Genomic DNA, 21,235 nt, shown 5'->3' with positions numbered 1-21,235 from the left:
AAGGCATTGGGGAGTAGTAAGTAGATGATGGGTTGCTAGAGTGACAGAAGCTTAAACCCCAGTCTATGCGTTGCTTCGTAAGGGGCTGATTTGGATCCACTAGTTTAATGCTATGGTTAGACGTTGTCTTAATTCTTCTTTCGTAGTTGCGGATGCTTGCGAGAGGGGTCAATCATAAGTGGGATGCTTGTCCAAGTAAGGGCAATACCCAAGCGCCAGTCCACCCACATATCAAAATATCAAAGTAACGAACGCGAATCATATGAACATGATGAAACTAGCATGACAGAAATTCCCGTGTGTCCTCGGGAGCATTTTTCCTCTTATAAGACTTTGTGCAGGCTTGTCCCTTGCTACAAAAGGGATTGGGCCACTTTGCTGCACCGTTGCTACTACTTGTTACTTGTTACTTTTCGCTTGCTACGTTTCACCTCACTACACCATCACTTGTTACCGCTACTTTCAGTGCTTGCAGTTATTACCTTGCTGAAAACCGTTTATCAGAGCCTTCTCCTCCTCGTTGGGTTCGACACTCTTACTTATCAAAAGGACTACGATTGATCCCCTATACTTGTGGGTCATCAAGACTCTTTTCTGGCGCCGTTGCCGGGGAGGGAAGCGCCTTTGGTAAGTGGAATTTGGTAAGGAAACATTTATATACTGTGCTGAAATTTATTGTCACTTGTCACTATGGAGACTGTTCCTTTGAGGAATTTGTTCGGGGTATCTTCACCACGAACGGAAGCACGACTTTATGCTCCTCAACCTGAGGTACCTACTGAAAATATCTTTTATGAAATTCCTTCGGGTATGCTTGAGAAACTGCTTTACAGGAGATGGATCATCACATCTAGACTTGCATCTGACCTATGTAGATGAAGTTTGTGGTTTATTTAAGCTTGCAGGTTTGCCCGAGGATGAGGTAAAGAATAAAGTCTTTCCTTTATCTTTGAAGGATAAGGCGTTGACATGGTATAGGCTATGTGATGATACTGGATCATGGGACTACAATCGTTGAAATTGGAATTTCATCAAAAGTTTTATCCTATGAATTTAGTACATCGTGATCGGAATTATATTTATAACTTTTGGCCTCGTGATAGGGAAAGCATAGCTCAAGCTTGGGGGAGGCTTAAATCAATGCTTTATTCATGCCCCAATCATGAGCTCTCGAGAGAAATTATCACTCAAAACTTCTATGCTCGGCTTTCTCATGAAGATCGTACCATGCTTGACACTTCTTGTACCGGTTCTTTTATGAAGAAGGATATTGACCACAAGTGGAATTTATTGGAAAGAATCAAACGTAACTCTGAAGATTGAGAGCTTGAAGAAGGTAAGGAGTCAGGTATGAATTTCCAGTTTGATTGCGTCAAATCTTTTGTTGAAACAAACACTTCTAGAGATTTTAGCGCTAAGTATGGACTTGACTCTCAGATAGTAGCTTCTCTATGTGAATCTTTTGCTGCTCATGTTGATCTTCCCAAAGAGAAGTGGTTTAAGTATCATCCGCCTGTAGAAGTCAACATAGTTAAACCCAATCTAGTTGAAGAGAAAGTCATTGCCTTTAGTGATCGTATTGTTCCTTGTGCCTATGCTGAGAAACCACCTTACCCTGCTAGGAAAAAAGGATTATTTTAAAGCTCCAACCGTGATACGTAGGGGTTACATCAGACCACTTGCACCCCCTGAGGAAATTAGAGTTGAACCTAATGTTGCTATTATCAAAGATCTCTTAGCCGAAGACATAGACGAGCATGTTATCAAATTCTGTGAGGACTCCGCTAGAATTGCTAAACCTCACGCGAAAGAAAAATACAGACCTATAGTTGGCCTGCCCGTTGTTTCTGTCAAGATAGGAGATCACTGTTATCATGGTTTATGTGATATGGGTGCTAGTGTTAGTGCAATAGCCCGGTCCCTATATGATGAAATCAAAGATGATATTGCACCTGCTGAGTTAGAACCCATTGATGTCACTATTACGCTAGCTAATAGAGACACTATCTGCCCTGTGGGAATTGTGAGAGACGTAGAAGTCATGTGTGCTAAGACGAACTATCCTACTGATTTCCTCGTCCTTGCTACTGCACAAGATAGCTTTTGTCCCATCATATTTGGTAGACCCTTTTTCAACACTGTTGATACGTCTCAAACGTATCTATAATTTTTTATGGTTTCATGCTGTTATCTTGTCATCTTTGGATGTTTTATGTACCTTTTATATCTTTTTTGGGACTAACTTATTAATTCAGTGCCAAGTGCCAGTTCCTGTTTTTTCTGTGTTGTTGGCTCTTTTCAAATCTGATTTTGGAACGGAGTCCAAACGGAATAAAATCCCTGAAATGATTTTTTTCCCGAACGAAAGAAGATCAGGGGGCTTGTGGGCCAAGCCAGGAGGGCTCCAGGGAGCCCACAAGCCCCCACTCCACCACCAGGGGGCGACGGTGGGCAGGCTTGTGGCCTCCCTGGCGCCTCCCCAGACCTAGATCTTGCGCCTATATATTCCCTAAAAATCAGTAAAAAATCAAGGGATCCACGAAAATACTTTTCCGCCGCCGCAAGCTTCCGTTTCCACGAGATCTCATCTGGAGACCCTTCCCGGTGCCCTGCCGGAGGGGACTTTGGAGTTGGAGGGCTTCTTCTTCATCATCATCGCCCCTCCAATGACTAGTGAGTAGTTCACTTCAGACCTACGGGTTCGTAGTTAGTAACTAGATGGCTTCTTCTCTCTCTTGGATCTTCGATACAAAGTTCTCCATGATCCTCATGGAGATCTATCCGATGTAATCTTCTTTGGCGGTGTGTTTGTCGAGAGCCGATGAATTGTGGATTTGTGATCAGATTATCTATGATATATATTTGAGTCTTTGCTAATTTCTTATATGCATGGTTTGATATCCTTGTAAGTCTCTCCGAGTCTTGGGTTTTGTTTGGCCAACTAGATCTATGATTCTTGCAATGGGAGAAGTGCTTGGTTTTGGGTTCTTACCGTGTGGTGACCTTTCCCAGTGACAGTAGGGGCAGCAAGGCACACATCATGTGGTTGTCATCAAGGGTAACAAGGTGGGCTCTGTCATAGATATGAGATTGTCCATCTACATCATGTCATCTTGCTTAAGGCGTTACTCTGTTCTTTTGGACTTAATACACTAGATGCATGCTGGATAGTGGTCGACGTGTGGAGTAATAGTAGTAGATGCAGAAAGTATCGGTCTACTTGTTTTGGACGTGATGCCTATAGATATAATCATTGCCATAGATGACGTCACGACTTTGCGCGGTTCTATCAATTGCTCGACAGTAATTTGTTCACCCACCGTCTACTTGCTTTCATGAGAGAAGCCACTAGTAAACACTACGGCCCCCGGGTCTATTCACACCTATCGTTTCCACTCTCGCTTTTACTTTGCTTTGTCACTTTGTTGCTTTCAGTTCTCACTTGGCGAACAATCTATAAGGGATTGACAACCCCTTCATAGCGTTGGGAGCAAGCTTTTTGTGTTTGTGCAGGCTCTTGTGATACTCCTTCACTGGATCGATACCTTGGTTCTCAAATGGAGGGAAATACTTACCACCGCTACGCTACATCACCCTTTCCGCTTCGAGGGAACACCAACGCAAGGCTCCAAGGCCACGGGGGAAATCCTTTGCATATTTGCCAAGGAAGTCCCTTAAGGCGTAGTCGTAGCACAAGGATTCCTGGTGCCGTCGACACACCTATTTCTGGCGCCATTGGAAGGTCTTTTGTTGTAGTAGCAACTGTCAATGCTCATATTGATTGCGTTAAACAGACTGGCACTATTAGTTTCGAGGGTGTGTCTCATGAATTTAACTTCTCCAAGTTTGGAAGACAACCCCATGAAAAAGAGTCATCTGGTAGGGATGAAATCATTGCTCTTGCCTCTATTGTCGTACCTCCTACAGATCCTTTAGAGCAATATCTGCTTGAGCATGAAAATGATATGCATATGGATGAAAGAGATGAGATAGATAAAATTGTTTTAAAACAATATCCTATTCTCAAGAATAATCTGCCTGTTGAACTGCTTGGGGATCCTCCCCCACCAAAGGGTGATCCTGTGTTCGAGCTAAAATAGTTACGAGATACTCTTAAGTATGCCTATCTTGATGAGAAGGAGATATATCCTGTTATTATTAGTGCTCACCTCTCGAATCACGAAGAGAAGAAGTTATTAAAAACTTTGAGGAAGCACCGTGCTGCTATTGGATATACTCTTGATGATCTTAAGGGTATTAGTCCCACTCTATGTCAACACAAGATTAAAACCGATCCTGATTCTAAGCCAGTTGTTGATCATCAACGGAGATTAAATCCGAGGATGAAAGAGGTCATGAGAAAAGAAATATTAAAGCTTCTGGAAGTAGGAATCATTTATCCTGTTGCTCATAGTGATTGGGTAAGTCCAGTACATTCGTACCTAAGAAGGGAGGTATCACCTTCGTTCCTAATGATAAGAATGAACTAATCCCACAGAGGATTATTACTAGCTATAGGATGGTGATAGACTTCCGGAAACTGAACAAGGTAACCAGGAAAGACCATTATCCTTTGTCGTTTATCGACCAAATGCTGGAAAGGCTATCTAAACACACACACACTTCTGCTTTCTAGATGGTTATTCAGGTTTCTCGCAAATACATGTTGCACAATCTGATCAGGAGAAAACCACTTTCACCTGCCCCTTCGGTACATTTGCTTATAGATGTATGCCTTTTGGCTTATGCAATGCACCTGCCACCTTTCAAAGATGTATGATGGCTATATTATCTGACTTTTGTGAAAAGATTGTTGAGGTTTTCATGGATGATTTCTCCGTTTATGGTTCTTCCTTTGACGATTGCCTCAGCAACCTTGATCGAGTCTTACAGAGATGCAAAGATACCAACCTCGTCTTGAACTGGGAGAAGTGCCACTTCATGATTAATAAAGGCATCGTCTTAGGACACAAAATCTCTGAGAAAGGCATTGAAGTTGATAAGGCTAAGGTTGATGCAATTGAGAAAATGCCTTGCCCCACAGATATCAGAGGTATACGAAGTTTCCTAGGTCATGCTGGTTTCTATAGAAGGTTCATTAAAGACTTCTCTAAGATTTCTAGGCCTCTTACCAACCTCTTGCAGAAGGATGTTCCTTTTGTTTTTGATGAGGATTGTGAGGAAGCTTTCGAAATACTTAAGAAGGCCTTGATAACTGCACCTATTGTTCAACCACCTGATTGGAACTTGCCCTTTGAAATCATGTGCGATGCTAGTGATTATGTTGTTGGTGCTGTTCTAGGACAAAGAGTTGACAAGAAGTTGAATGTCATTCACTACGCTAGTAAAACTCTAGACGGTGCCCAAAGAAACTATGCCACTACGGAGAAGGAGTTTTTAGCAGTCGTGTTTGCATGTGAAAAGTTCAGATCTTATATAGTTGACTCCAAAGTCATTATTCACTCTGATCATGCTGCTATTAAGTACCTTATGGAGAAGAAGGACGCTAAGCCTAGGCTAATCAAATGGGTTCTCCTGCTACAGGAATTTGATTTGCACGTTGTTGAGCGAAAGGGTGCTGATAACCCTGTAGCAGATAACTTGTCTAGGCTAGAGAATGTCCTTGATGACCCACGACCTATTGATGACACCTTTTGTGATGAGCAATTGAATGTCATCCGCACTTCACATAGTGCACCGTGGTATGCTGATTACGCAAACTATATCGTAGCCAAATACATACCACCCAGTTTCACCTACCAGCAAAAGAAGAAATTCTTCTTTGATTTGAGACACTACTTTTGGGATGATCCTCACCTTTATAAGGAAGGAGTAGATGGTGTTATTAGACGTTGTGTGCCTGAACATGAACATGGACAGATCCTGCAGAAGTGTCATTCCGAAGCCTACGGAGGACACCATGCTGGAGACAGAACTGCTCATAAGGTATTGCAATCAGGTTTCTATTGGCCCACTCTCTTCAAGGATGCCCATAAGTTTGTCTTGTCTTGTGAAGAATGCCGAAGAATAGGGAACATCAGTAAGCGTCAGGAAATGCATATGAACTATTCACTTTTCATTGAACCATTTGATGTCTGGGGCTTTGATTATATGGGACCTTTCCCGAGTTCCAATGGGTATACTCACATCTTAGTTGCTGTGGATTACGTCACTAAGTGGGTAGAAGCTATCCCCACTAGACATGTTGATCACCACACCTCTATTAAGATGCTTAAAGAAGTCATTTTCCCAAGATTTGGAGTCCCTAGATATTTGATGACTGATGGCGGTTCACACTTCATTCATGGTGTTTTCCGCAAGATGCTCGCTAAGTATGATGTCAACCATAGAGTTGCATATCCTTATCATCCTCAGTCTATTGGTCAAGTGGAGTTGAGTAATAGGGAGATCAAATTGATCTTACAAAAGACTGTCAATAGATCTCGAAAGAATTGGTCTAGCAAACTTTACGATGCACTATGGGCTTATAGGACTGCTTATAAGAATCCCATGGGCATGTCGCCGTATAAAATGGTTTACGGTAAGGCATGTCCTTTACCTCTTGAGCTGGAACACAAAGCTTACTGGGCAATCAAAGAGCTCAACTTCGATTTCAAACTTGCCGGTGAGAAGCGGTTGTTTGATATCAGCTCATTAGATGAATGGAGGGCCTAGGCATATGAGAATGCCAAGTTGTTCAAGGAAAAGGTTAAGAGATGGCACGATAAAAGAATACAAAAACGAGAGTTCAATGTAGGTGATTATGTCCTGCTATACAATTCTCGCTTAAGATTCTTCGCAGGCAAGCTTCTCTCTAAATGGGAGGGTCCCTGCGTTGTCGAGGAAGTATATCGTTCCGGTGCCATCAAAATCAATAACACGGAAGGTAATTTTCCTAGAGTGGTAAATGGGCAAAGAATCAAGCATTATATCTCTGGTACTCCCATAAATGTTGAGACCAATATCATCAATATCATAACTCCAGAGGAGTACATAAGGGATGTTTATCAGCCTGTTTCAGACCCTGAAAACAAAGAGGTATGTGTTTCGGTAAGTAATTGGACTCCGAAACTTTTCCAATAGGAAATTTTCTCCGTTTTGGAATTTATGGAAAATTAGAAAAATAAAAGGCAGTCCGGAGAGCGCATGAGGCGGCCATAAGCTTGGTTGCCGCGGCCTCCCCCCCTGGCCGCGGCAACAGGGCATGTGGGCACCTCGTGTGCCTCCCGGACTCCGTTTTCTTGCGGAGCACTCCTTCTGGTCCAGAAAAAATCATTATTTATACGCCCGAGGGTTTTGATCTCCGTATCGTGCAGTTTTCCTCTGTTTTTGTTTTGAGCCTGTTCTCTGCCGCAGATCCAGGTCAAGATGTCTTCTCAGGATTCAGAGGGGGAGAGCTATGTGTCTAATTACCTTGCTAACCCCAAGGTCTATGGGGACTTGGAACCATATGACTCGACCACTCACGAGGAAGAGGACTATGATCCCAAGGGGAAGGAACAAACAAGTTCCGATGAAGAGGAGGCTCCTCTACCACAACATGGACGCACTCATGTGGAGTTCAAGAAGTCAAGCTTCCCTGACCAAAGGAAGAAGCCTAAGACCTTGTTTATAACTTCTTGTTTCTTGTAGGAGAGTTAGCAGGAACTTTGCCATAGAGTGTTGAAGCTTGAGGAGGAAAATGACGATCTGAGGGAGCAGAACTTTATGCTCAAGTGGAAATTAGACAAGCTCAAGACTGCTTCAACAACTCCACCACCATCACCACCAAAGGAAGACAACTAAGCATTGGTATGGGCAACTCCCTTGGCTTATGCCAAGCTTGGGGGAGTTGCCCTTGTATCGTATGACCTTTATATCTTTTGCTTTTACCTTTGTTTTAGTTCTTTCTTTTTCAGTTTTTACTTTCTTCTCTTAGTGGATTAAGTATTTAGTGTTTAGTTTGAGTCTTTTGCCTTGTGTCTCCCCCGTTGTATTCGAGCTTGCAAGCTATATAATAAAGAGTATCGGGCTTTGTTTTGTGCCGTGATCAAAAGTATGAAAAGAACGATAGCATGAAAGATCATGAGATGATCTTATGGAAAGTGATAGCTTCATATATAACAAGTATGATGATTGAACTTGTTGAGAATAGTACAACATACACCTCAGTCATTGTTGCAATTAATAAGAAGTAATAAGGAAAGAGAGGTTCACATACAAATATATCATCTTAGACACTTTCTATAATTGTGAGTACTCACCAGACTATTACATGCTTAGAAGTAGATGTTGGACAAGGAAGACAACATAATGAATTGTGTTTGCTTAGTTCCAAACAATGTTATATGATTAGAGATCCCTTAGCATGTGACGATTGCTTCCACCTCATATTAGCCAAAACTCCCGCACCAAGTAGAGATACTGCTTGTGCATCCATAAACCTTCAACCCAGTTTTGCCATGAGTGTCCACCATACCTACCTATGGATTGAATAAGATCCTTCAAGTAATTTGTCATCGGTGCAAGCAATAAAAATTGCTCTCTAATATGTATGATCTATTAGTGTGTGGAAAATAAGCTTTTTACGAACCTGTGATGAGGAAGACATAAAAGCGACAGACTGCATAATAAAGTTCTTTATCACAGGGGGCAATATAAAGTGACGTTCCTCGGCACTAAGAGGACACGCATCCAAACCTCAAAAGCGCATGACAACCTCTGCTTCCCTCTGCGAAGGGCCTATCTTTTACCTTTACTTTTTGCCCTTGTAAGAGTCATGGTGATCTTCACCAATTCCTTATTTAGCCTTTTTCTTGGTGAACGTCATATGCTTGGGAAAGATCTATATTCATATATCAACTTGGAGATGAGTACTTATGCTTTATTGTTGTTGACTTTACCCTTGAGGTAAATGGTTGGGAGGCAAAACTATAAGCCCCTATCTTTCTCTGTGTCCAACTGAAACTTTGATACCATGAGTACCACGTGAGCTGTAACAATTGTGGAAAACAAAAGAGATGATTGAGTATGTGGATTTGCTTTACAAGCTCTTATTTGACTCCTTCTGATGATATGATAAATTGCAATTGCTTCAATGACTATGGACTGTTGTTGGCTACTTCTCGGTAAGGTTTTTATTTCATGCTTTGCTTTGTGAAGGAATTGTTACTTTCCCATAAGAATCTTTATGATGTATTGCTGTTCTATGTGTGATCATGATGCCCTCATGTCCGTATTATGTTTTATAGACACCTTCATCCCTAAACATGTGGACATGTTATGGGTCTTGGTTTTCGCTTGAGGACAAGCGAGGTCTAAGCTTGGGGGAGTTGATACGTCCATTTTGCATCATGCTTTCATGTTGATATTTATCGCTTTACGGATTGTTATTATACTTTGTGGTACCATACTTATGCCTTTTCTCTCTTATTTTGAAAGGTTTATTTAAAGAGGAAGAATACCGGCAGCTGGAATTCTGGACTAGAAAAGGAGCAAGTCTGAGTCCTGTATTCTGCGCAACTCCAAATGCCCTGAAAATCAACGTGGAATTTTTTGGGAATATATAAAAAGTACTGGGCGAAAGAAGTGTCAGAGGGAGCTTCCAGGGGCCCACAAGCCTGGTTGCCGCGGCCTACCCCCCTGGCCGCGACAACAGGGCTTGTGGGCACCCTGGTGGCCCACTGGCCCCCCTCTTTTGCTATATGAAGGGTTTCGTCCGAGCAAAAATCAGCGTGGAGCTTTTTCGTGGATTCTCCGCCGCCACGAGGCGGAACTTGAGAAGAACCAATCTAGAGCTCTGGCAGAACGATCCTGCCGGAGAAACTTCCCTCCCGGAGGAGGAAATCGTCGCCATCGTCATCACCAACACTCCTCTCGTCGGAGGGGAGTCATCTTCATCAACATCTTCATCAGCACCATCTCCTCTCCAAACCCTAGTTCATCTCTTGTAACCAATCTCCGTCACGCGACTCCGATTGGTACTTGTAAGGTTGCTAGTAGTGTTGATTACTCTTTGTAGTTAATGCTAGTTGGATTACTTGGTGGAAGAGTTTATGTTCAGATCCTTGATGCTACTCGTTACACCTCTGATCATGATTATGATTATGCTTTTTGAGTAGTTACTTTTGTTCCTGAGGACATGGGATAAGTCATGCTGATAATAGTCATGTGAATTTGGTATTCGTTCGATATTTTGATATGTTGTATGTTGTGTTTTCCTCTAGTGGTGTTATGTGAACGTCGACTACATAACACTTCACCATCTTTGGGCCTAGAGGAAGGCATTGGGGATTAGTAAGTAGATGATGGGTTGCTAGAGTGACAGAAGCTTAAACCCCAGTCTATGTGTTGCTTCGTAAGGGGCTGATTTGGATCCACTAGTTTAATGCTATGGTTAGACGTTGTCTTAATTCTTCTTTCATAGTTGCAGATGCTTGCGAGAGGGGTTAATCATAAGTGGGATGCTTCTCCAAGTAAGGGTGGTACCCAAGCGCCGGTCCACCCACATATCAAATTATCAAAGTAACGAACGCAAATCATATGAACATGATGAAACTAGCATGACAGAAATTCTCGTGTGTCCTCGGGAGCGTTTTTCCTCTTATTAGACTTTGTTCAGGCTTGTCCCTTGCTACAAAAGGGATTGGGCCACTTTGTTGCACCGTTGCTACTACTTGTTACTTGTTACTTTTCGCTTGCTACGTTTCACCTCACTACACCATCACTTGTTACCGCTACTTTCAGTGCTTGCAGTTATTACCTTGCTGAAAACCGTTTATCAGAGCCTTCTTCTCCTCGTTGGGTTCGACACTCTTACTTATCGAAAGGACTACGATTGATTTCATATACTTTTGTGTCATCACTCTCATCATCATCAACTCCAACTCCAGCAACCTACACTTTGTTTCATTATTTTGCAGGAAAAAGTATGCCATTATTAGCAAAGAAGGTAGAATGTAGTACTAGTGCTTGTAACATAAAATATGTATAACTTCAGTAGCTCATCTTTTTTTACCTCGTGATACTAAATAAAATGCTTCTACACGTGCTACCACAATTATGATAGTAGTTGATCATGTTTTTATAGTACAAATCAGCTTTTCCTAGTAAATGCAATATTTACTAGGATCCACTATTCAAGATTTCCCTCGATATGTTGATAAATTAGTCAATTTGTCGCTTAGTTGTGTCTGGCCGATAAAATAAATTGACCGATAGATTGGTCGATATGCCGATAAATTGATCGATGTGCCGATACATCGGGCGATTTACCCCTTATCCTGGGTTGACCATAAGTACCTGATAAGCGATATCCCCAACAATGTATGAGCAATTCAGGAAATGGCCATCATTACCAATGTTTATAACATGGCCGTCAGGACCAATTCAGGACATTGCAACAACCTAACTTTTCTAGTGCAGAAACACAGTAAGTGCAAACACAGAGTAACATGTTCAAAAATTTAATGATGCAATTCATACTGCATTTTTGAACATGGCACTCTCATCTTGTTGTATGCTTCTACTTTGAGTAATCATTTTTTGGACATTTTGTTTCTAAGCTTTTCTAGATGTTGCAACATTTTGTTTGTTCAACTTTTTTAGTACAGAAAATTGTCCAGGATGATTAGATGTCATTAGGATGCAACATAGTCAACACATATACAACATAACCACATAGTCAATGGTTTTACATCATCACCACACACATAGCATAACCAACATACACATTATTTCAGGAATTTTTTTTCTTACTTTCTGTTGCAATTCTTAAATATTCTTAAATTATATCCATTTTTCCAGCAATTCATATGTAGCTTCAGTTAACAGAGGTGCAGTGAAACAGAGAACAAATGGTGATGAACTGCTCAAATTGTTGCATATATGATTAAACATTGAACATAGGACACTAAATCATGATGAACGCATTGACAAATTTGTTGCATGCTTGTGTGATGCTAGGTTTTTGAGTGCAACTTACCCAAGCATGCAAGGAGCTAGCCCGGGAGCCATCAACAGCGAAGATAGGAGGATTGTGGAGCTTCCCTGCAACTCCAGACCGGAGTATCCACTTTGTCGGTGAGTATTGGGGTCAATTTGGCCTGCGTGTTGCTAGAAGGAGCGCCGTAGCTTCGATTCATGGCGTCCACAACATAGAGCGCACGATATGGTGGCTTTCCAGTGCGCGGTGAGGGGTCGGCTTGCTGCAGACGGCGGTGGAGTTGCTCCTGCACGACGGCGATGGTTGAGGAGGTTGTGTGGAGGAGCTGTCACCGGGAACTGGCTCCAGAGGACGTAGCGCGTGGGGAGCGGAATTTGCTTCCAACATTTTTTTCGGCTAGATGCAAAAACTGTTGCAGCATCACGTTTTGCATCTCGGTGTTTGCAGGACACATGTCGTCAATCTACCAGCTGACGTAGCAACAGACGGCTGTTTTGGCAGTTGTTAAGATGCGATTAATAGTCGCGTGCCGCTTAGAGCAAGTACAATAAGGTACAGTCAGCAGGCTGTAAGGATTAAAATACTATATTTTTGTTGAGTTGGATGAGAGAGAAGAGGAGAGAGAAGGGAAGCGGGCTCTTCGTGAAGAGCCAGCTCTAGCACGTGCTCCTAGGTGCTTTGTGAGAATGAAAGGTGGGCCATATATGATAAAAGTAGTACTCTTTTATAGCTAACTGTTGTACAAGCTAGCTTTAAGATGGGCTATAAGACTGCTTATAGCCAGCAGTTAGCTATACTATTAACCATGCTCTTAACAGCCGTCATTGAAAAAGTGTGCAGGCGATTGCTCGCTATCTGCATGATAAAATTATGTCCATGCATTATAAACTCTAAAAAAACATATAGATGAAATTGTTCGTTTTTAAAATTGTATCCACATATTTTAAATAATATAATTTAAATTCTTATTTTTAAAATATTCATTTTTAATTAACTTGACTATGATTGGTTACACAGAAATTATATTTACGGTATAAGAATGCGAGATTATGAGGCTCAGAATCCGAGGTCCTACTTTCATGGGCAAAACTACATCCAGGGTATGCCATTGACCGGCCTTTAACTTCTTTTGCAATTGCGCAATAGTTCCCCAGTGTGCTATCCTGGATACTATCAGCCACAGTTGTTTTGCAATCTGAAACAACGGGTGGTCTGTCAGCACAAAATCTTCGTAAAAGTTGTTCATCTAAGTATGAAGTGTCGACATAGTTTTATTTGGCATGTTCATGATACTATGCTAGTTTTAGTTTTAGATAAAAATATGATACTATGCTAACTTTTTTTGTTTGAGACAAGATACTATGCTAGCATTTTTTAGACAAGATACTATGCTAGCTTTTTTTCAAGGTTATTATGCTAGTTTTTTAGAAACACCTTTAATTTTATTTATACTCATAACGATTACAGACTAGTTTGGATCTAGAATCAAAGAAAATACAAAGTAACTTCTATGACTAAGAATTACAATGAAATCTCTTGAGAACACCTTCTTCACGGTATCAATCTATGCCAGAAAAAGTAGACCAAAGACTTTGATAAAGAGGTTGTATTTGGACTGGAACAACGATGTTGCCACTCTTTCACATGTACGGACATTATTAATAGTGGTTTTTGAAAACGCCTTGAGTTGCCCATTCAAAAAGATGGAAAGCCTTGATCCATGAACATATTTGGGCTGGGGATGATCCTTTAAAAATATAGGCCGGCGGATCACAATATCTTCATCATGATATCGATGGAAGATTTGAATTCCATAAAATATTAAACCAAAAAAAATTGACACACCAACATAAACTCAACAGATTCAGATACTCGGATATGCGAGGATAGAAAACTCTCTGTTCTTGTGACACCTAAAAAAAAGTAAATTTAGCCTCACAAAAAAAATTGTATGTCTACCCTTGCCGCGTGCTTCCGGCCCTTTGGAGGATGAGCCGTCCGTTCGGCCCGACGGTTAACCATACGATCGGCGGCCACGATTAATCGGGGCGACGTGGCACGGAGCAGAGAATGGATAAGACAAACGCCATCGTCCTATCCCACTCTCTGCTCTCGCGCAGGCAGCCGAGCCTCTCCACCGTCCGTCCATGGCTTCTCGAGCCCTCGCCGCTCTGTCCATCCAGCCGCAGCTCGGCCGGCCGGCCATCCGCGTCAGCGCCAGGCCGGCCGGGCGCGGGCGTCGGCGGCGGTCCATCATGGTGGTGCGGGCAGGCGGGCCGCCGAGCACCAACGTGCTCATCCTCGCCTTCGTGCTCCCGCTCTCGCTCTTCGTCGGCACCCTCGTCGCCGCCGCCCGCGTCGCCGACGACCTCGACGAGCGGTTCCTCCAGGAGGTACCTACCTACCTACCTAGAGCTTCTCCGCCCAAGCCTCTGCTGGTCTGCAGGCATGTACTATCATCATTCATTCAGAGACGAACTACGTACGTACGTGTGTTGCATGTGCAGATGGAGATCAACAAGGCGATACTGGAGGAGAACGAGGCATCTTCCGAGGAGGCGGCAGACGGCGGCGGAGAGTTCGTCGTCGACGGAGACGAGGCCCCGTTGCCGGCGGCGGAGAAGGAGCAGGTCCTTGTCACGGCCACCGGCGCGCGCGCCAGGAACAGGCCCAAGAGGGAAGTGTATTAGCTAGGTAGCTAGATTTGCACGGACAAAATTGCTTTGCTATCTTTGAGATGTGTGCCCGTCGATCAGCTTGTAAATCTTTTGCAAATGCTTCAGTCTGATTGATAACATAATATGCAAGTTATTGCACAATCGAATACATACCCAAGGTGGGCGAAGAACCAAGCAATGTAATTTTGAGGTATATGTACTCCAAAGAGCTGAAGCGCTTCAGAGCTATTTTTCAGAAATACAGTATCATACTCCATGCTGTCTATATGTAGTCTTTTCATAGAAGGGTGATACATGCTAAGTGGTGTAATGACTAAATGGTCGGTCCATGGAAATGCAAATTTTCAACAGAAAAACTTAAGCATTTTGAAAAAAAAAAAACTCAAATGCCAAATGTTACACTTAATTTTATTTTCTAGCACTGCTATCCCATATGACATGAAAATTATCAAGCACACTTGCTATACTACTATGAACATCTATAAAAAAAACAGGATTTTTAGAATTTATCTAGTGTTTATTTTGATGTTACTGTTCATTAAGGAGCAGATGCTCCACAGAACCAAAAATCTGGCATCGTGAAATTTGTGGCTTTTAAGAGAATATTATAAAGAGATCCGGCGTCGTGAAATTTGTGGCTTTTAAGAGAATATCATAAAGAGATACTGGTGAAGCTAGGCAAAGCAAATTAAAGTTGTATGCATCTTACATTTCAGACAGCATTCTCAAGTTTTACAATTATTCACCACGGCAACTAGGGAGAAGCCAAATAAACAAACCTTTATTCCAACCTCTTTTTTTTTTGCGAAAACTTCTATTCCAGCTTATTACAAGTGTCCTTTTATGAACTCTATGTACCACCTGCTTCTACCAGTGTGTGTAACTCAAAGCAAGAGGTGTTTGTGTTGTGTGTAAACAGTGATACATACAGTGTTGTCTTTTGTAACATCTGGTACAGTTTTTACTTTGAAAAAAAAACGAGAAAACATCTTACACAAGACCTGTCTCCATCTGTCTAGCGGAAGTAGCCGTAGAGCTCCAGGAAGCAGATGCAGAGGTTCCAAGTGTTACTGGTTGTCAGCCCTGTCAGAGCAAGCCGGAAGAACCGGAACGGCAACAGCGCTGATGGGCCTGTGATCGGCCACGACGCAAACTGCCCTGGCTGGCAGATGGCCCGCTCGTCCTCATGGACGATGAGGCTTGTCCAGTTCTCACCATCCATGGATCCCTGACACACGTGATGCAGAAGATTAGCTCATGCCGACCTTTCGTCCCACGAAGAAACAAAGGAACGGAATTTTTTTACCTGAAGAACCCAAGATCTCATGAACGCTGTTGAGCCATCCTGCCTCACCGTGTAGTAGTTGCACATAAGCTGCACAAAAACCACACAATAAATTAACGTCTTTGCAATCAGACAGAAGAACCTTTTTCTTTTATTTTTTCACATAAACAACCTGGTGGTCCTGTCCAATGTCTACCATCCACCAAGAACACTTCTTTCCATCTTCGTCACGAGGCCCAGCAAAACAAGTCCCCTGATGTCATGTGTCCCAACATGTGATCCCATGCAATGGAAAATTATTACTAAAAAAATATGTTTTCCAAGCATTCTCAGCAACATCAATACCTGGTAATTTTTTGAAACCAGAGCCTTTGGATCCGTGTACCTTGAATTTGGGCTGCTTGCTGTCACAGTGATATTCTGGTTGCAGAGAATTAGAGCCACTGAAAACCTAAGCTTCTGCTATGTTGAATACTCACAAACACAAACCTCCCTCATACCTTGGCTAAAACAGGATTGATCCATTGATGCTTCCCGAATGACGTCCCAGCATAGTAGATTACACCATTGTTATCACCATCAGAAATATACTGAAGCTCTCTATAGCTTGAGCGTCTATGTAGAAATCTCTCACTGGAAGGTTTAAGGATCATAAATATTCAGGCATACCAACTCTTACTGAACTTGATCAATGCATTAACATATACTGACCATTTGTTTGCCATCATCATCCATGGACCAGCATTAGAGAACTCAATGGCTTCTGCAACCTGTTATCCAAGAAGCAAATCAGATGTACAGTTCCTGTGTAGGATAACATACCCTGGCGTGCCAAAAAAAATGGATACAGAATTACTAACCAACTGTCTGAACAGTTGTATGTGCTTTGCTAGGTTACTTTTCTCCATCTGCAGAGAACCAACAAGTGTTTATTAGGAGCAAAACAAACATTCAGCAGAAGGTTAAAACTGAGCAATGATAGGACAATATAAAAACAAACGGTAGTACCCGCTGAAGGAGAGACGGCGGCATTAAAGGGAACCGCACAAATGGTAGTAAAGTATTGATAGCGGTCAGCCTCTCTCCAAAGAGCTGCTCTGGTGTTGAAGTGCTTAATAGCTTATCTACAGAACTCCAGTAAAAAGTTTCACAAGCCTCCATACACCATGTTAAGATGGCATCCAGAACCTTCTCTTCCGATGTCACAGTCATATCACCTTGCTGCAAAATTACTACTAATATGACCAATGTCGACAAGAAAAACTAGCTAAACTTCTCAGCAACGCAGTCCATTTAGGACAAATGTTATGCATGCCATTTCGCAACTCGTAAGAAACTTAGCATGCAGTTCCATACAGATATATTCAACTATGTAATCCTTAACTTCAATACATGCACCAGAGATACAACTGATGTTCAGCATATGTTGGCAAAACCAAGAAAAGAGAGCTTTCACCATCCATACCCAACCACATGACATTCTTTTTTCTTCTGTTTCTACAAGTGCAGGTTGATCAACAGATTCCACCCAACAATTGTAGGATTGGATTACTACCGAAAAGTTACCATTTCACAAAGACTACAGGAAGAAGCCTTTGCTTGGTAGGAGAAGTCCAAAATTAGATATGAGAGTTCTTTTGAAGAGCTTTATCAACACAGTTATAATCCTTAAGTTGTTTCTAGTCACATCGCTGCACTTGTGGGAGGTGACAGTTGAAGCAATCTATTACAGCTTTCAAATGTGATGCTCAATCTCGGTGGTCTGGTCACCCTATATCTATTTTCTCATGGACGTGGTTCGTATTTGGCGCGATTGCAAGGCAGTTGATGAAATGAAAACAGTATTCCAACTTGCCTGAAGAATATCCTTAAATGTTGCCTCATCTAACAGCACAAAGTCCGTGCAGGCAGTTGTGCAATAATCAAAGTGCGTTGCAAAATTCTGTTTGCACATTTCTTCAAGCAGTTTACAAGATGGTATTGATGACACTGCTTGCAATACTGAACATACCGTATCCTGCAATAAACTTTCAGGGGTCAGTCTATGCCGAGCCAGCTAGCAAATTCACCAAATGTGCACAAGCCATATCCCTTAAATTCGGAAAAATAAGCTTCTTCCAGTAGAACAGTCGAATCCTGCATGTATAATGCAGATGGAAAGTTGTATCAATATCTCAAAGAATTGAATTCTGAGGCTAATGGCCCCACTTCTACAACCACCACAGGCCCACGTCAAGTCTTGAATAGCAACAGATAAAAGTTATTAAATTGCATCACTTGGTTTACCATTCTATGTAAGAGAAAGCAAAGGTACCTCTGAAAGGAATTCCATAATTCTTTTACAGCACTCAAACTGAAGAACAGTGATGCTGAACTGATCTGCTAATAAGAGCAGCTGAACCAATGCAGGTGTGACATACCGGTTATCCACTTTAAGTTCCCCACTGTACATAAACTGAAGGAGGAGAGAAAATGCTTCAGCAGAAGCATCTTCGAAAAATACATTCGGAGCACTGCTTTCTTTCATCCCATTTGTGAACATCTGCATAAGCATACTAGTATCTTTGATTACACTAAGTTTGATGCACTATGCCAAAATGTGAATATTGTAGACCAATAAAGAAAAAGTCAGAAACAAATACAATGTCGGGAAGAAGATGTACCTTGGCGAATGGCATGCTCCACAAGCTAAGGACGAGTTTGTGAGCCTTGGCAACAAAACCTTGTCCACTAATAAAGATATTTATATCACTATGTTCACCACTTGCAAGGAATTGTTTGATTTTCTGAACACTCACTGGAGCCTTGAAAGGGAAATAGTCAACTTGATGAGCTTGAGATCCACTACTTGATACTTCTAAGTCTCTACTAGACACAGAGAGATCATTGTCCAACTTAGTAAAACAGTCGAGCATTTCTTCGCAATGTTTTACCAAAGGTTTAACTTCAAATTTTAAGCTCAACTCCAGCAGTGAATTCAGTTGCGACTCCGCAATCTGCATTAATCCAAAAATAAGAACACGCTACACATTAACAGTCTCCACCCTTGCTCAATTTCTATATAATAGCATTTTAAACAAATCAAAGCTTACCTGAGTAGACCCTGTATAGATATACTCAAGAAACGAGCGGAGAACTGGGTAGGAGAATGACGGAAGCTCGATGGCAGTTCCACTCATTGAGATAAAAGCAAACTCTCCAGAAGCAGCCAAGACGATTTTGTGTGCAGGGACAACCTTTCTTTCACTGCCAACAACAAACATAGCATCAGAGAAATCCCAGCTCTCAAGAAAGTCTGCAATTACCCTTTGATCACAGCCATCTTTTGATTCTTCATTTTTATTATGACCACCTTCCCCAAGCCGCTCAGCATATGCATACTCAATTTGGCTCCAACGGATGCTGTTTTGAGGAGCTGATGGAAGCACGCTTATATTTCGGTAGCCCACGTGCTTGTCCCAGCTGGATAAACCGACATACTGAACTTTTCGGTTGGGATCAGGGTCAAGCCACTGGAAAAGGACATTGTTGTTTGGATGCCTTCCTTGTCCAATGCTTATCAAGCCATCGTAGATGCTGATCCAGTAGCTCTGGAAAGATGATGAGCGGCATAGGCCGACTCCAGCTTCATCGACAACGGTCCTTCCGTCCACTTCAATCTTCAACCTTTTGTTCCTATGGCTACCCAAGATGACAGCGTAATGACGACTGCTGTCCATTTTGTAGTGGTAGTGTTGGCTCCCAAGCTGTTCACGGAACACCAGGGTAACATCATTCTGGGCAGATGCCTCAAACGCAATGCACCCACGCCCAGCCTCCACAAACCGGAACTCCTCGCCCCAAGCGCACTCAAAGGGGGCAACTGTTAGGGATCTTTTTTTGTCCTCTACTCTCATCGTGCAAATAGTTTAACTGAAAAGATGAGGAGAACAGAGCACCATGATTAGTACAACCACAAATAATAACAGCAATTGGACGCACAGTATAGATAGAAAAATAGGAGGGTTGTACTTAGTCAGATAGCTACAGAGGTGAACAAGAAAAGGGGAGGGGGGGGAGTTCTTTCAGCTTAGGCTTCTCTTCTCACAGAAAGAAAAATAGGAGGGTTGTAGTTAGTCAGATAGCTACGAGTACATACTGTAACACATTCATGCACCAACCAGACACTCATGCGCCAACCAGGAGGCAGGAGGTTACTCAATCAAATGGACAGAGATGAAACTGGGGTGATCACACATTTTATTGCATGTATTTGGGATTAGTGCCTCACCAAACTCAGACAGAGTATGAACAATAGCAAGTCCGAGTAAATACAAATCAACACCAATAGAAGTTCATGGTAAGGCAGATTTCATAGCTATATGCAAATGCAGGAGCAAATTTCATCACTACGTTATCACAGAGCAACCCATTCTAGGTTTAAAAAATAAATAAAAATCGGCACCGATGCCCCCAAGGCCCTCCCTCACCTCGTCACAGCTGGCGCCGCGGGGACCAGGCGAGCAGCGGCCCGATTTCGGTGAAACGGAGCGGGGACCAGGCGGCCCCGACGCGGAGGCCGACGGGACGGAGCTCCGGGGGTCGCCCGACGACCCCGGGATGACGCGCCGGAGGAAGCGGAGGCGGAGTTGGAGGCGGGCCGCGGGCGGAGGCGGGCCGCCGGGGCGACGCCGTCAGGTACGGATCGGGTATGGCATTAGCGGCGATTTGGGGAATTGCTCGCTCGCTAGGGTTCCAGCTGCGGTACGGTCTCTGTTTTAGTGCGTCCTATCATTTGTTTCGTTCGTAACAACGGCAATAAACCGTGTAGCACTGTAGTACAGTGGAAGGAGTGATGGATCCCAACCGTCCATCCAGCGAGGGACGAGACGGATGGGGGCGAGGATCGCCGTCCGTTAACTCGAGCTGCAAACTTCTCCTGCCAGCTCTCGAGCTTGTACAAAGAAGGGCACACTAAGATACCGATTATTGTATACAAGAAACGAGTACATCCACTATATGGCGTCAAGTACGACGCGAGGGGGTGAAGAACGACATAATTAAGCAGTGGCTTTGATGACAGTAGTCGTGGTGATCCGAAGTTCGTGTCGTAGTCCCCTACCTCCTCCTAGTTTCACTTTGCTCTTGCAACGGCTAACAAATCAGAGCCTCCCCTTGCATCGCTATCTCGCCAGTGCTTGTTCGTGCACCCCTCACTGATGCCTTCGTGAGAGCAGCCCTCACCGACGGCCTCCCCTGATGGCAATTAAGAATACTCAGAGGGTGGGAATGCCCTTGGCCCGACGGCCTCCCCTGATGGCAATTAAGAATATTCAGAGGGTGGGAATGCCCTTGGCCCGGCGTCGGGGG

The 21,235-nt window shown here is 42.9% G+C and overlaps 2 protein-coding genes across 3 annotated transcripts; one reads left to right on the top strand and one right to left on the bottom strand.

The window, feature by feature from the left end:
- Nucleotides 1-13,631: 13,631 nt before the first annotated feature.
- Nucleotides 13,632-14,840, top strand: LOC123445452. The gene is made up of 2 exons (XM_045122436.1): nt 13,632-14,316; nt 14,431-14,840. Exons 1-2 carry the CDS (start codon nt 14,071-14,073, stop codon nt 14,611-14,613), a joined length of 429 nt encoding a protein of 142 aa, XP_044978371.1. The 5' UTR covers nt 13,632-14,070; the 3' UTR covers nt 14,614-14,840.
- Nucleotides 14,841-15,289: 449 nt separating this feature from the next.
- On the bottom strand, nt 15,290-20,682 carry LOC123445451 (BTB/POZ domain-containing protein At2g30600). 2 transcript variants are annotated; one of them, XM_045122434.1, is made up of 13 exons: nt 20,356-20,682; nt 18,979-19,798; nt 18,550-18,882; nt 18,201-18,428; nt 17,742-17,903; nt 16,895-17,107; nt 16,747-16,794; nt 16,598-16,656; nt 16,387-16,519; nt 16,232-16,306; nt 16,059-16,139; nt 15,908-15,976; nt 15,290-15,829 (listed from the first exon to the last, which is right to left on the bottom strand). In XM_045122434.1, the coding sequence occupies exons 2-13, from the start codon at nt 19,780-19,782 to the stop codon at nt 15,617-15,619; spliced, it is 2,418 nt and encodes an 805-aa protein (XP_044978369.1). In that variant the 5' UTR covers nt 19,783-19,798; nt 20,356-20,682; the 3' UTR covers nt 15,290-15,616. The 2 variants fall into 2 exon arrangements, with proteins under 2 accessions (XP_044978369.1, XP_044978370.1); XM_045122435.1 differs by lacking the exon at nt 15,290-15,829 and having other exon boundaries at nt 16,232-16,290.
- Nucleotides 20,683-21,235: the final 553 nt, after the last annotated feature.

Source organism: Hordeum vulgare, chromosome 3H, assembly GCF_904849725.1.
Source record: "Hordeum vulgare subsp. vulgare chromosome 3H, MorexV3_pseudomolecules_assembly, whole genome shotgun sequence".
Classification (NCBI taxonomy): Eukaryota; Viridiplantae; Streptophyta; class Magnoliopsida; order Poales; family Poaceae; genus Hordeum; species Hordeum vulgare.
The sequence above is the reverse complement of the archived record's forward strand: the minus strand, read 5'-3'. Positions and strand labels throughout refer to the sequence as shown.

Excerpts from the sequence above, each read along its gene's own strand:
- LOC123445452 (XM_045122436.1), top strand. The coding sequence starts at position 14,071 with ATGGCTTCTCGAGCCCTCGCCGCTCTGTCCATCCAGCCGCAGCTCGGC. Across the intron at positions 14,317-14,430 it reads ACGAGCGGTTCCTCCAGGAG|ATGGAGATCAACAAGGCGAT; the intron begins GTACCTACCTAC and ends TTGCATGTGCAG.
- LOC123445451 (XM_045122434.1), bottom strand. The coding sequence starts at position 19,782 with ATGAGAGTAGAGGACAAAAAAAGATCCCTAACAGTTGCCCCCTTTGAG. Across the intron at positions 16,795-16,894 it reads CGCCGTCTCTCCTTCAGCGG|ATGGAGAAAAGTAACCTAGC; the intron begins GTACTACCGTTT and ends GGTTCTCTGCAG. Across the intron at positions 15,977-16,058 it reads ACATTGGACAGGACCACCAG|CTTATGTGCAACTACTACAC; the intron begins GTTGTTTATGTG and ends GTTTTTGTGCAG.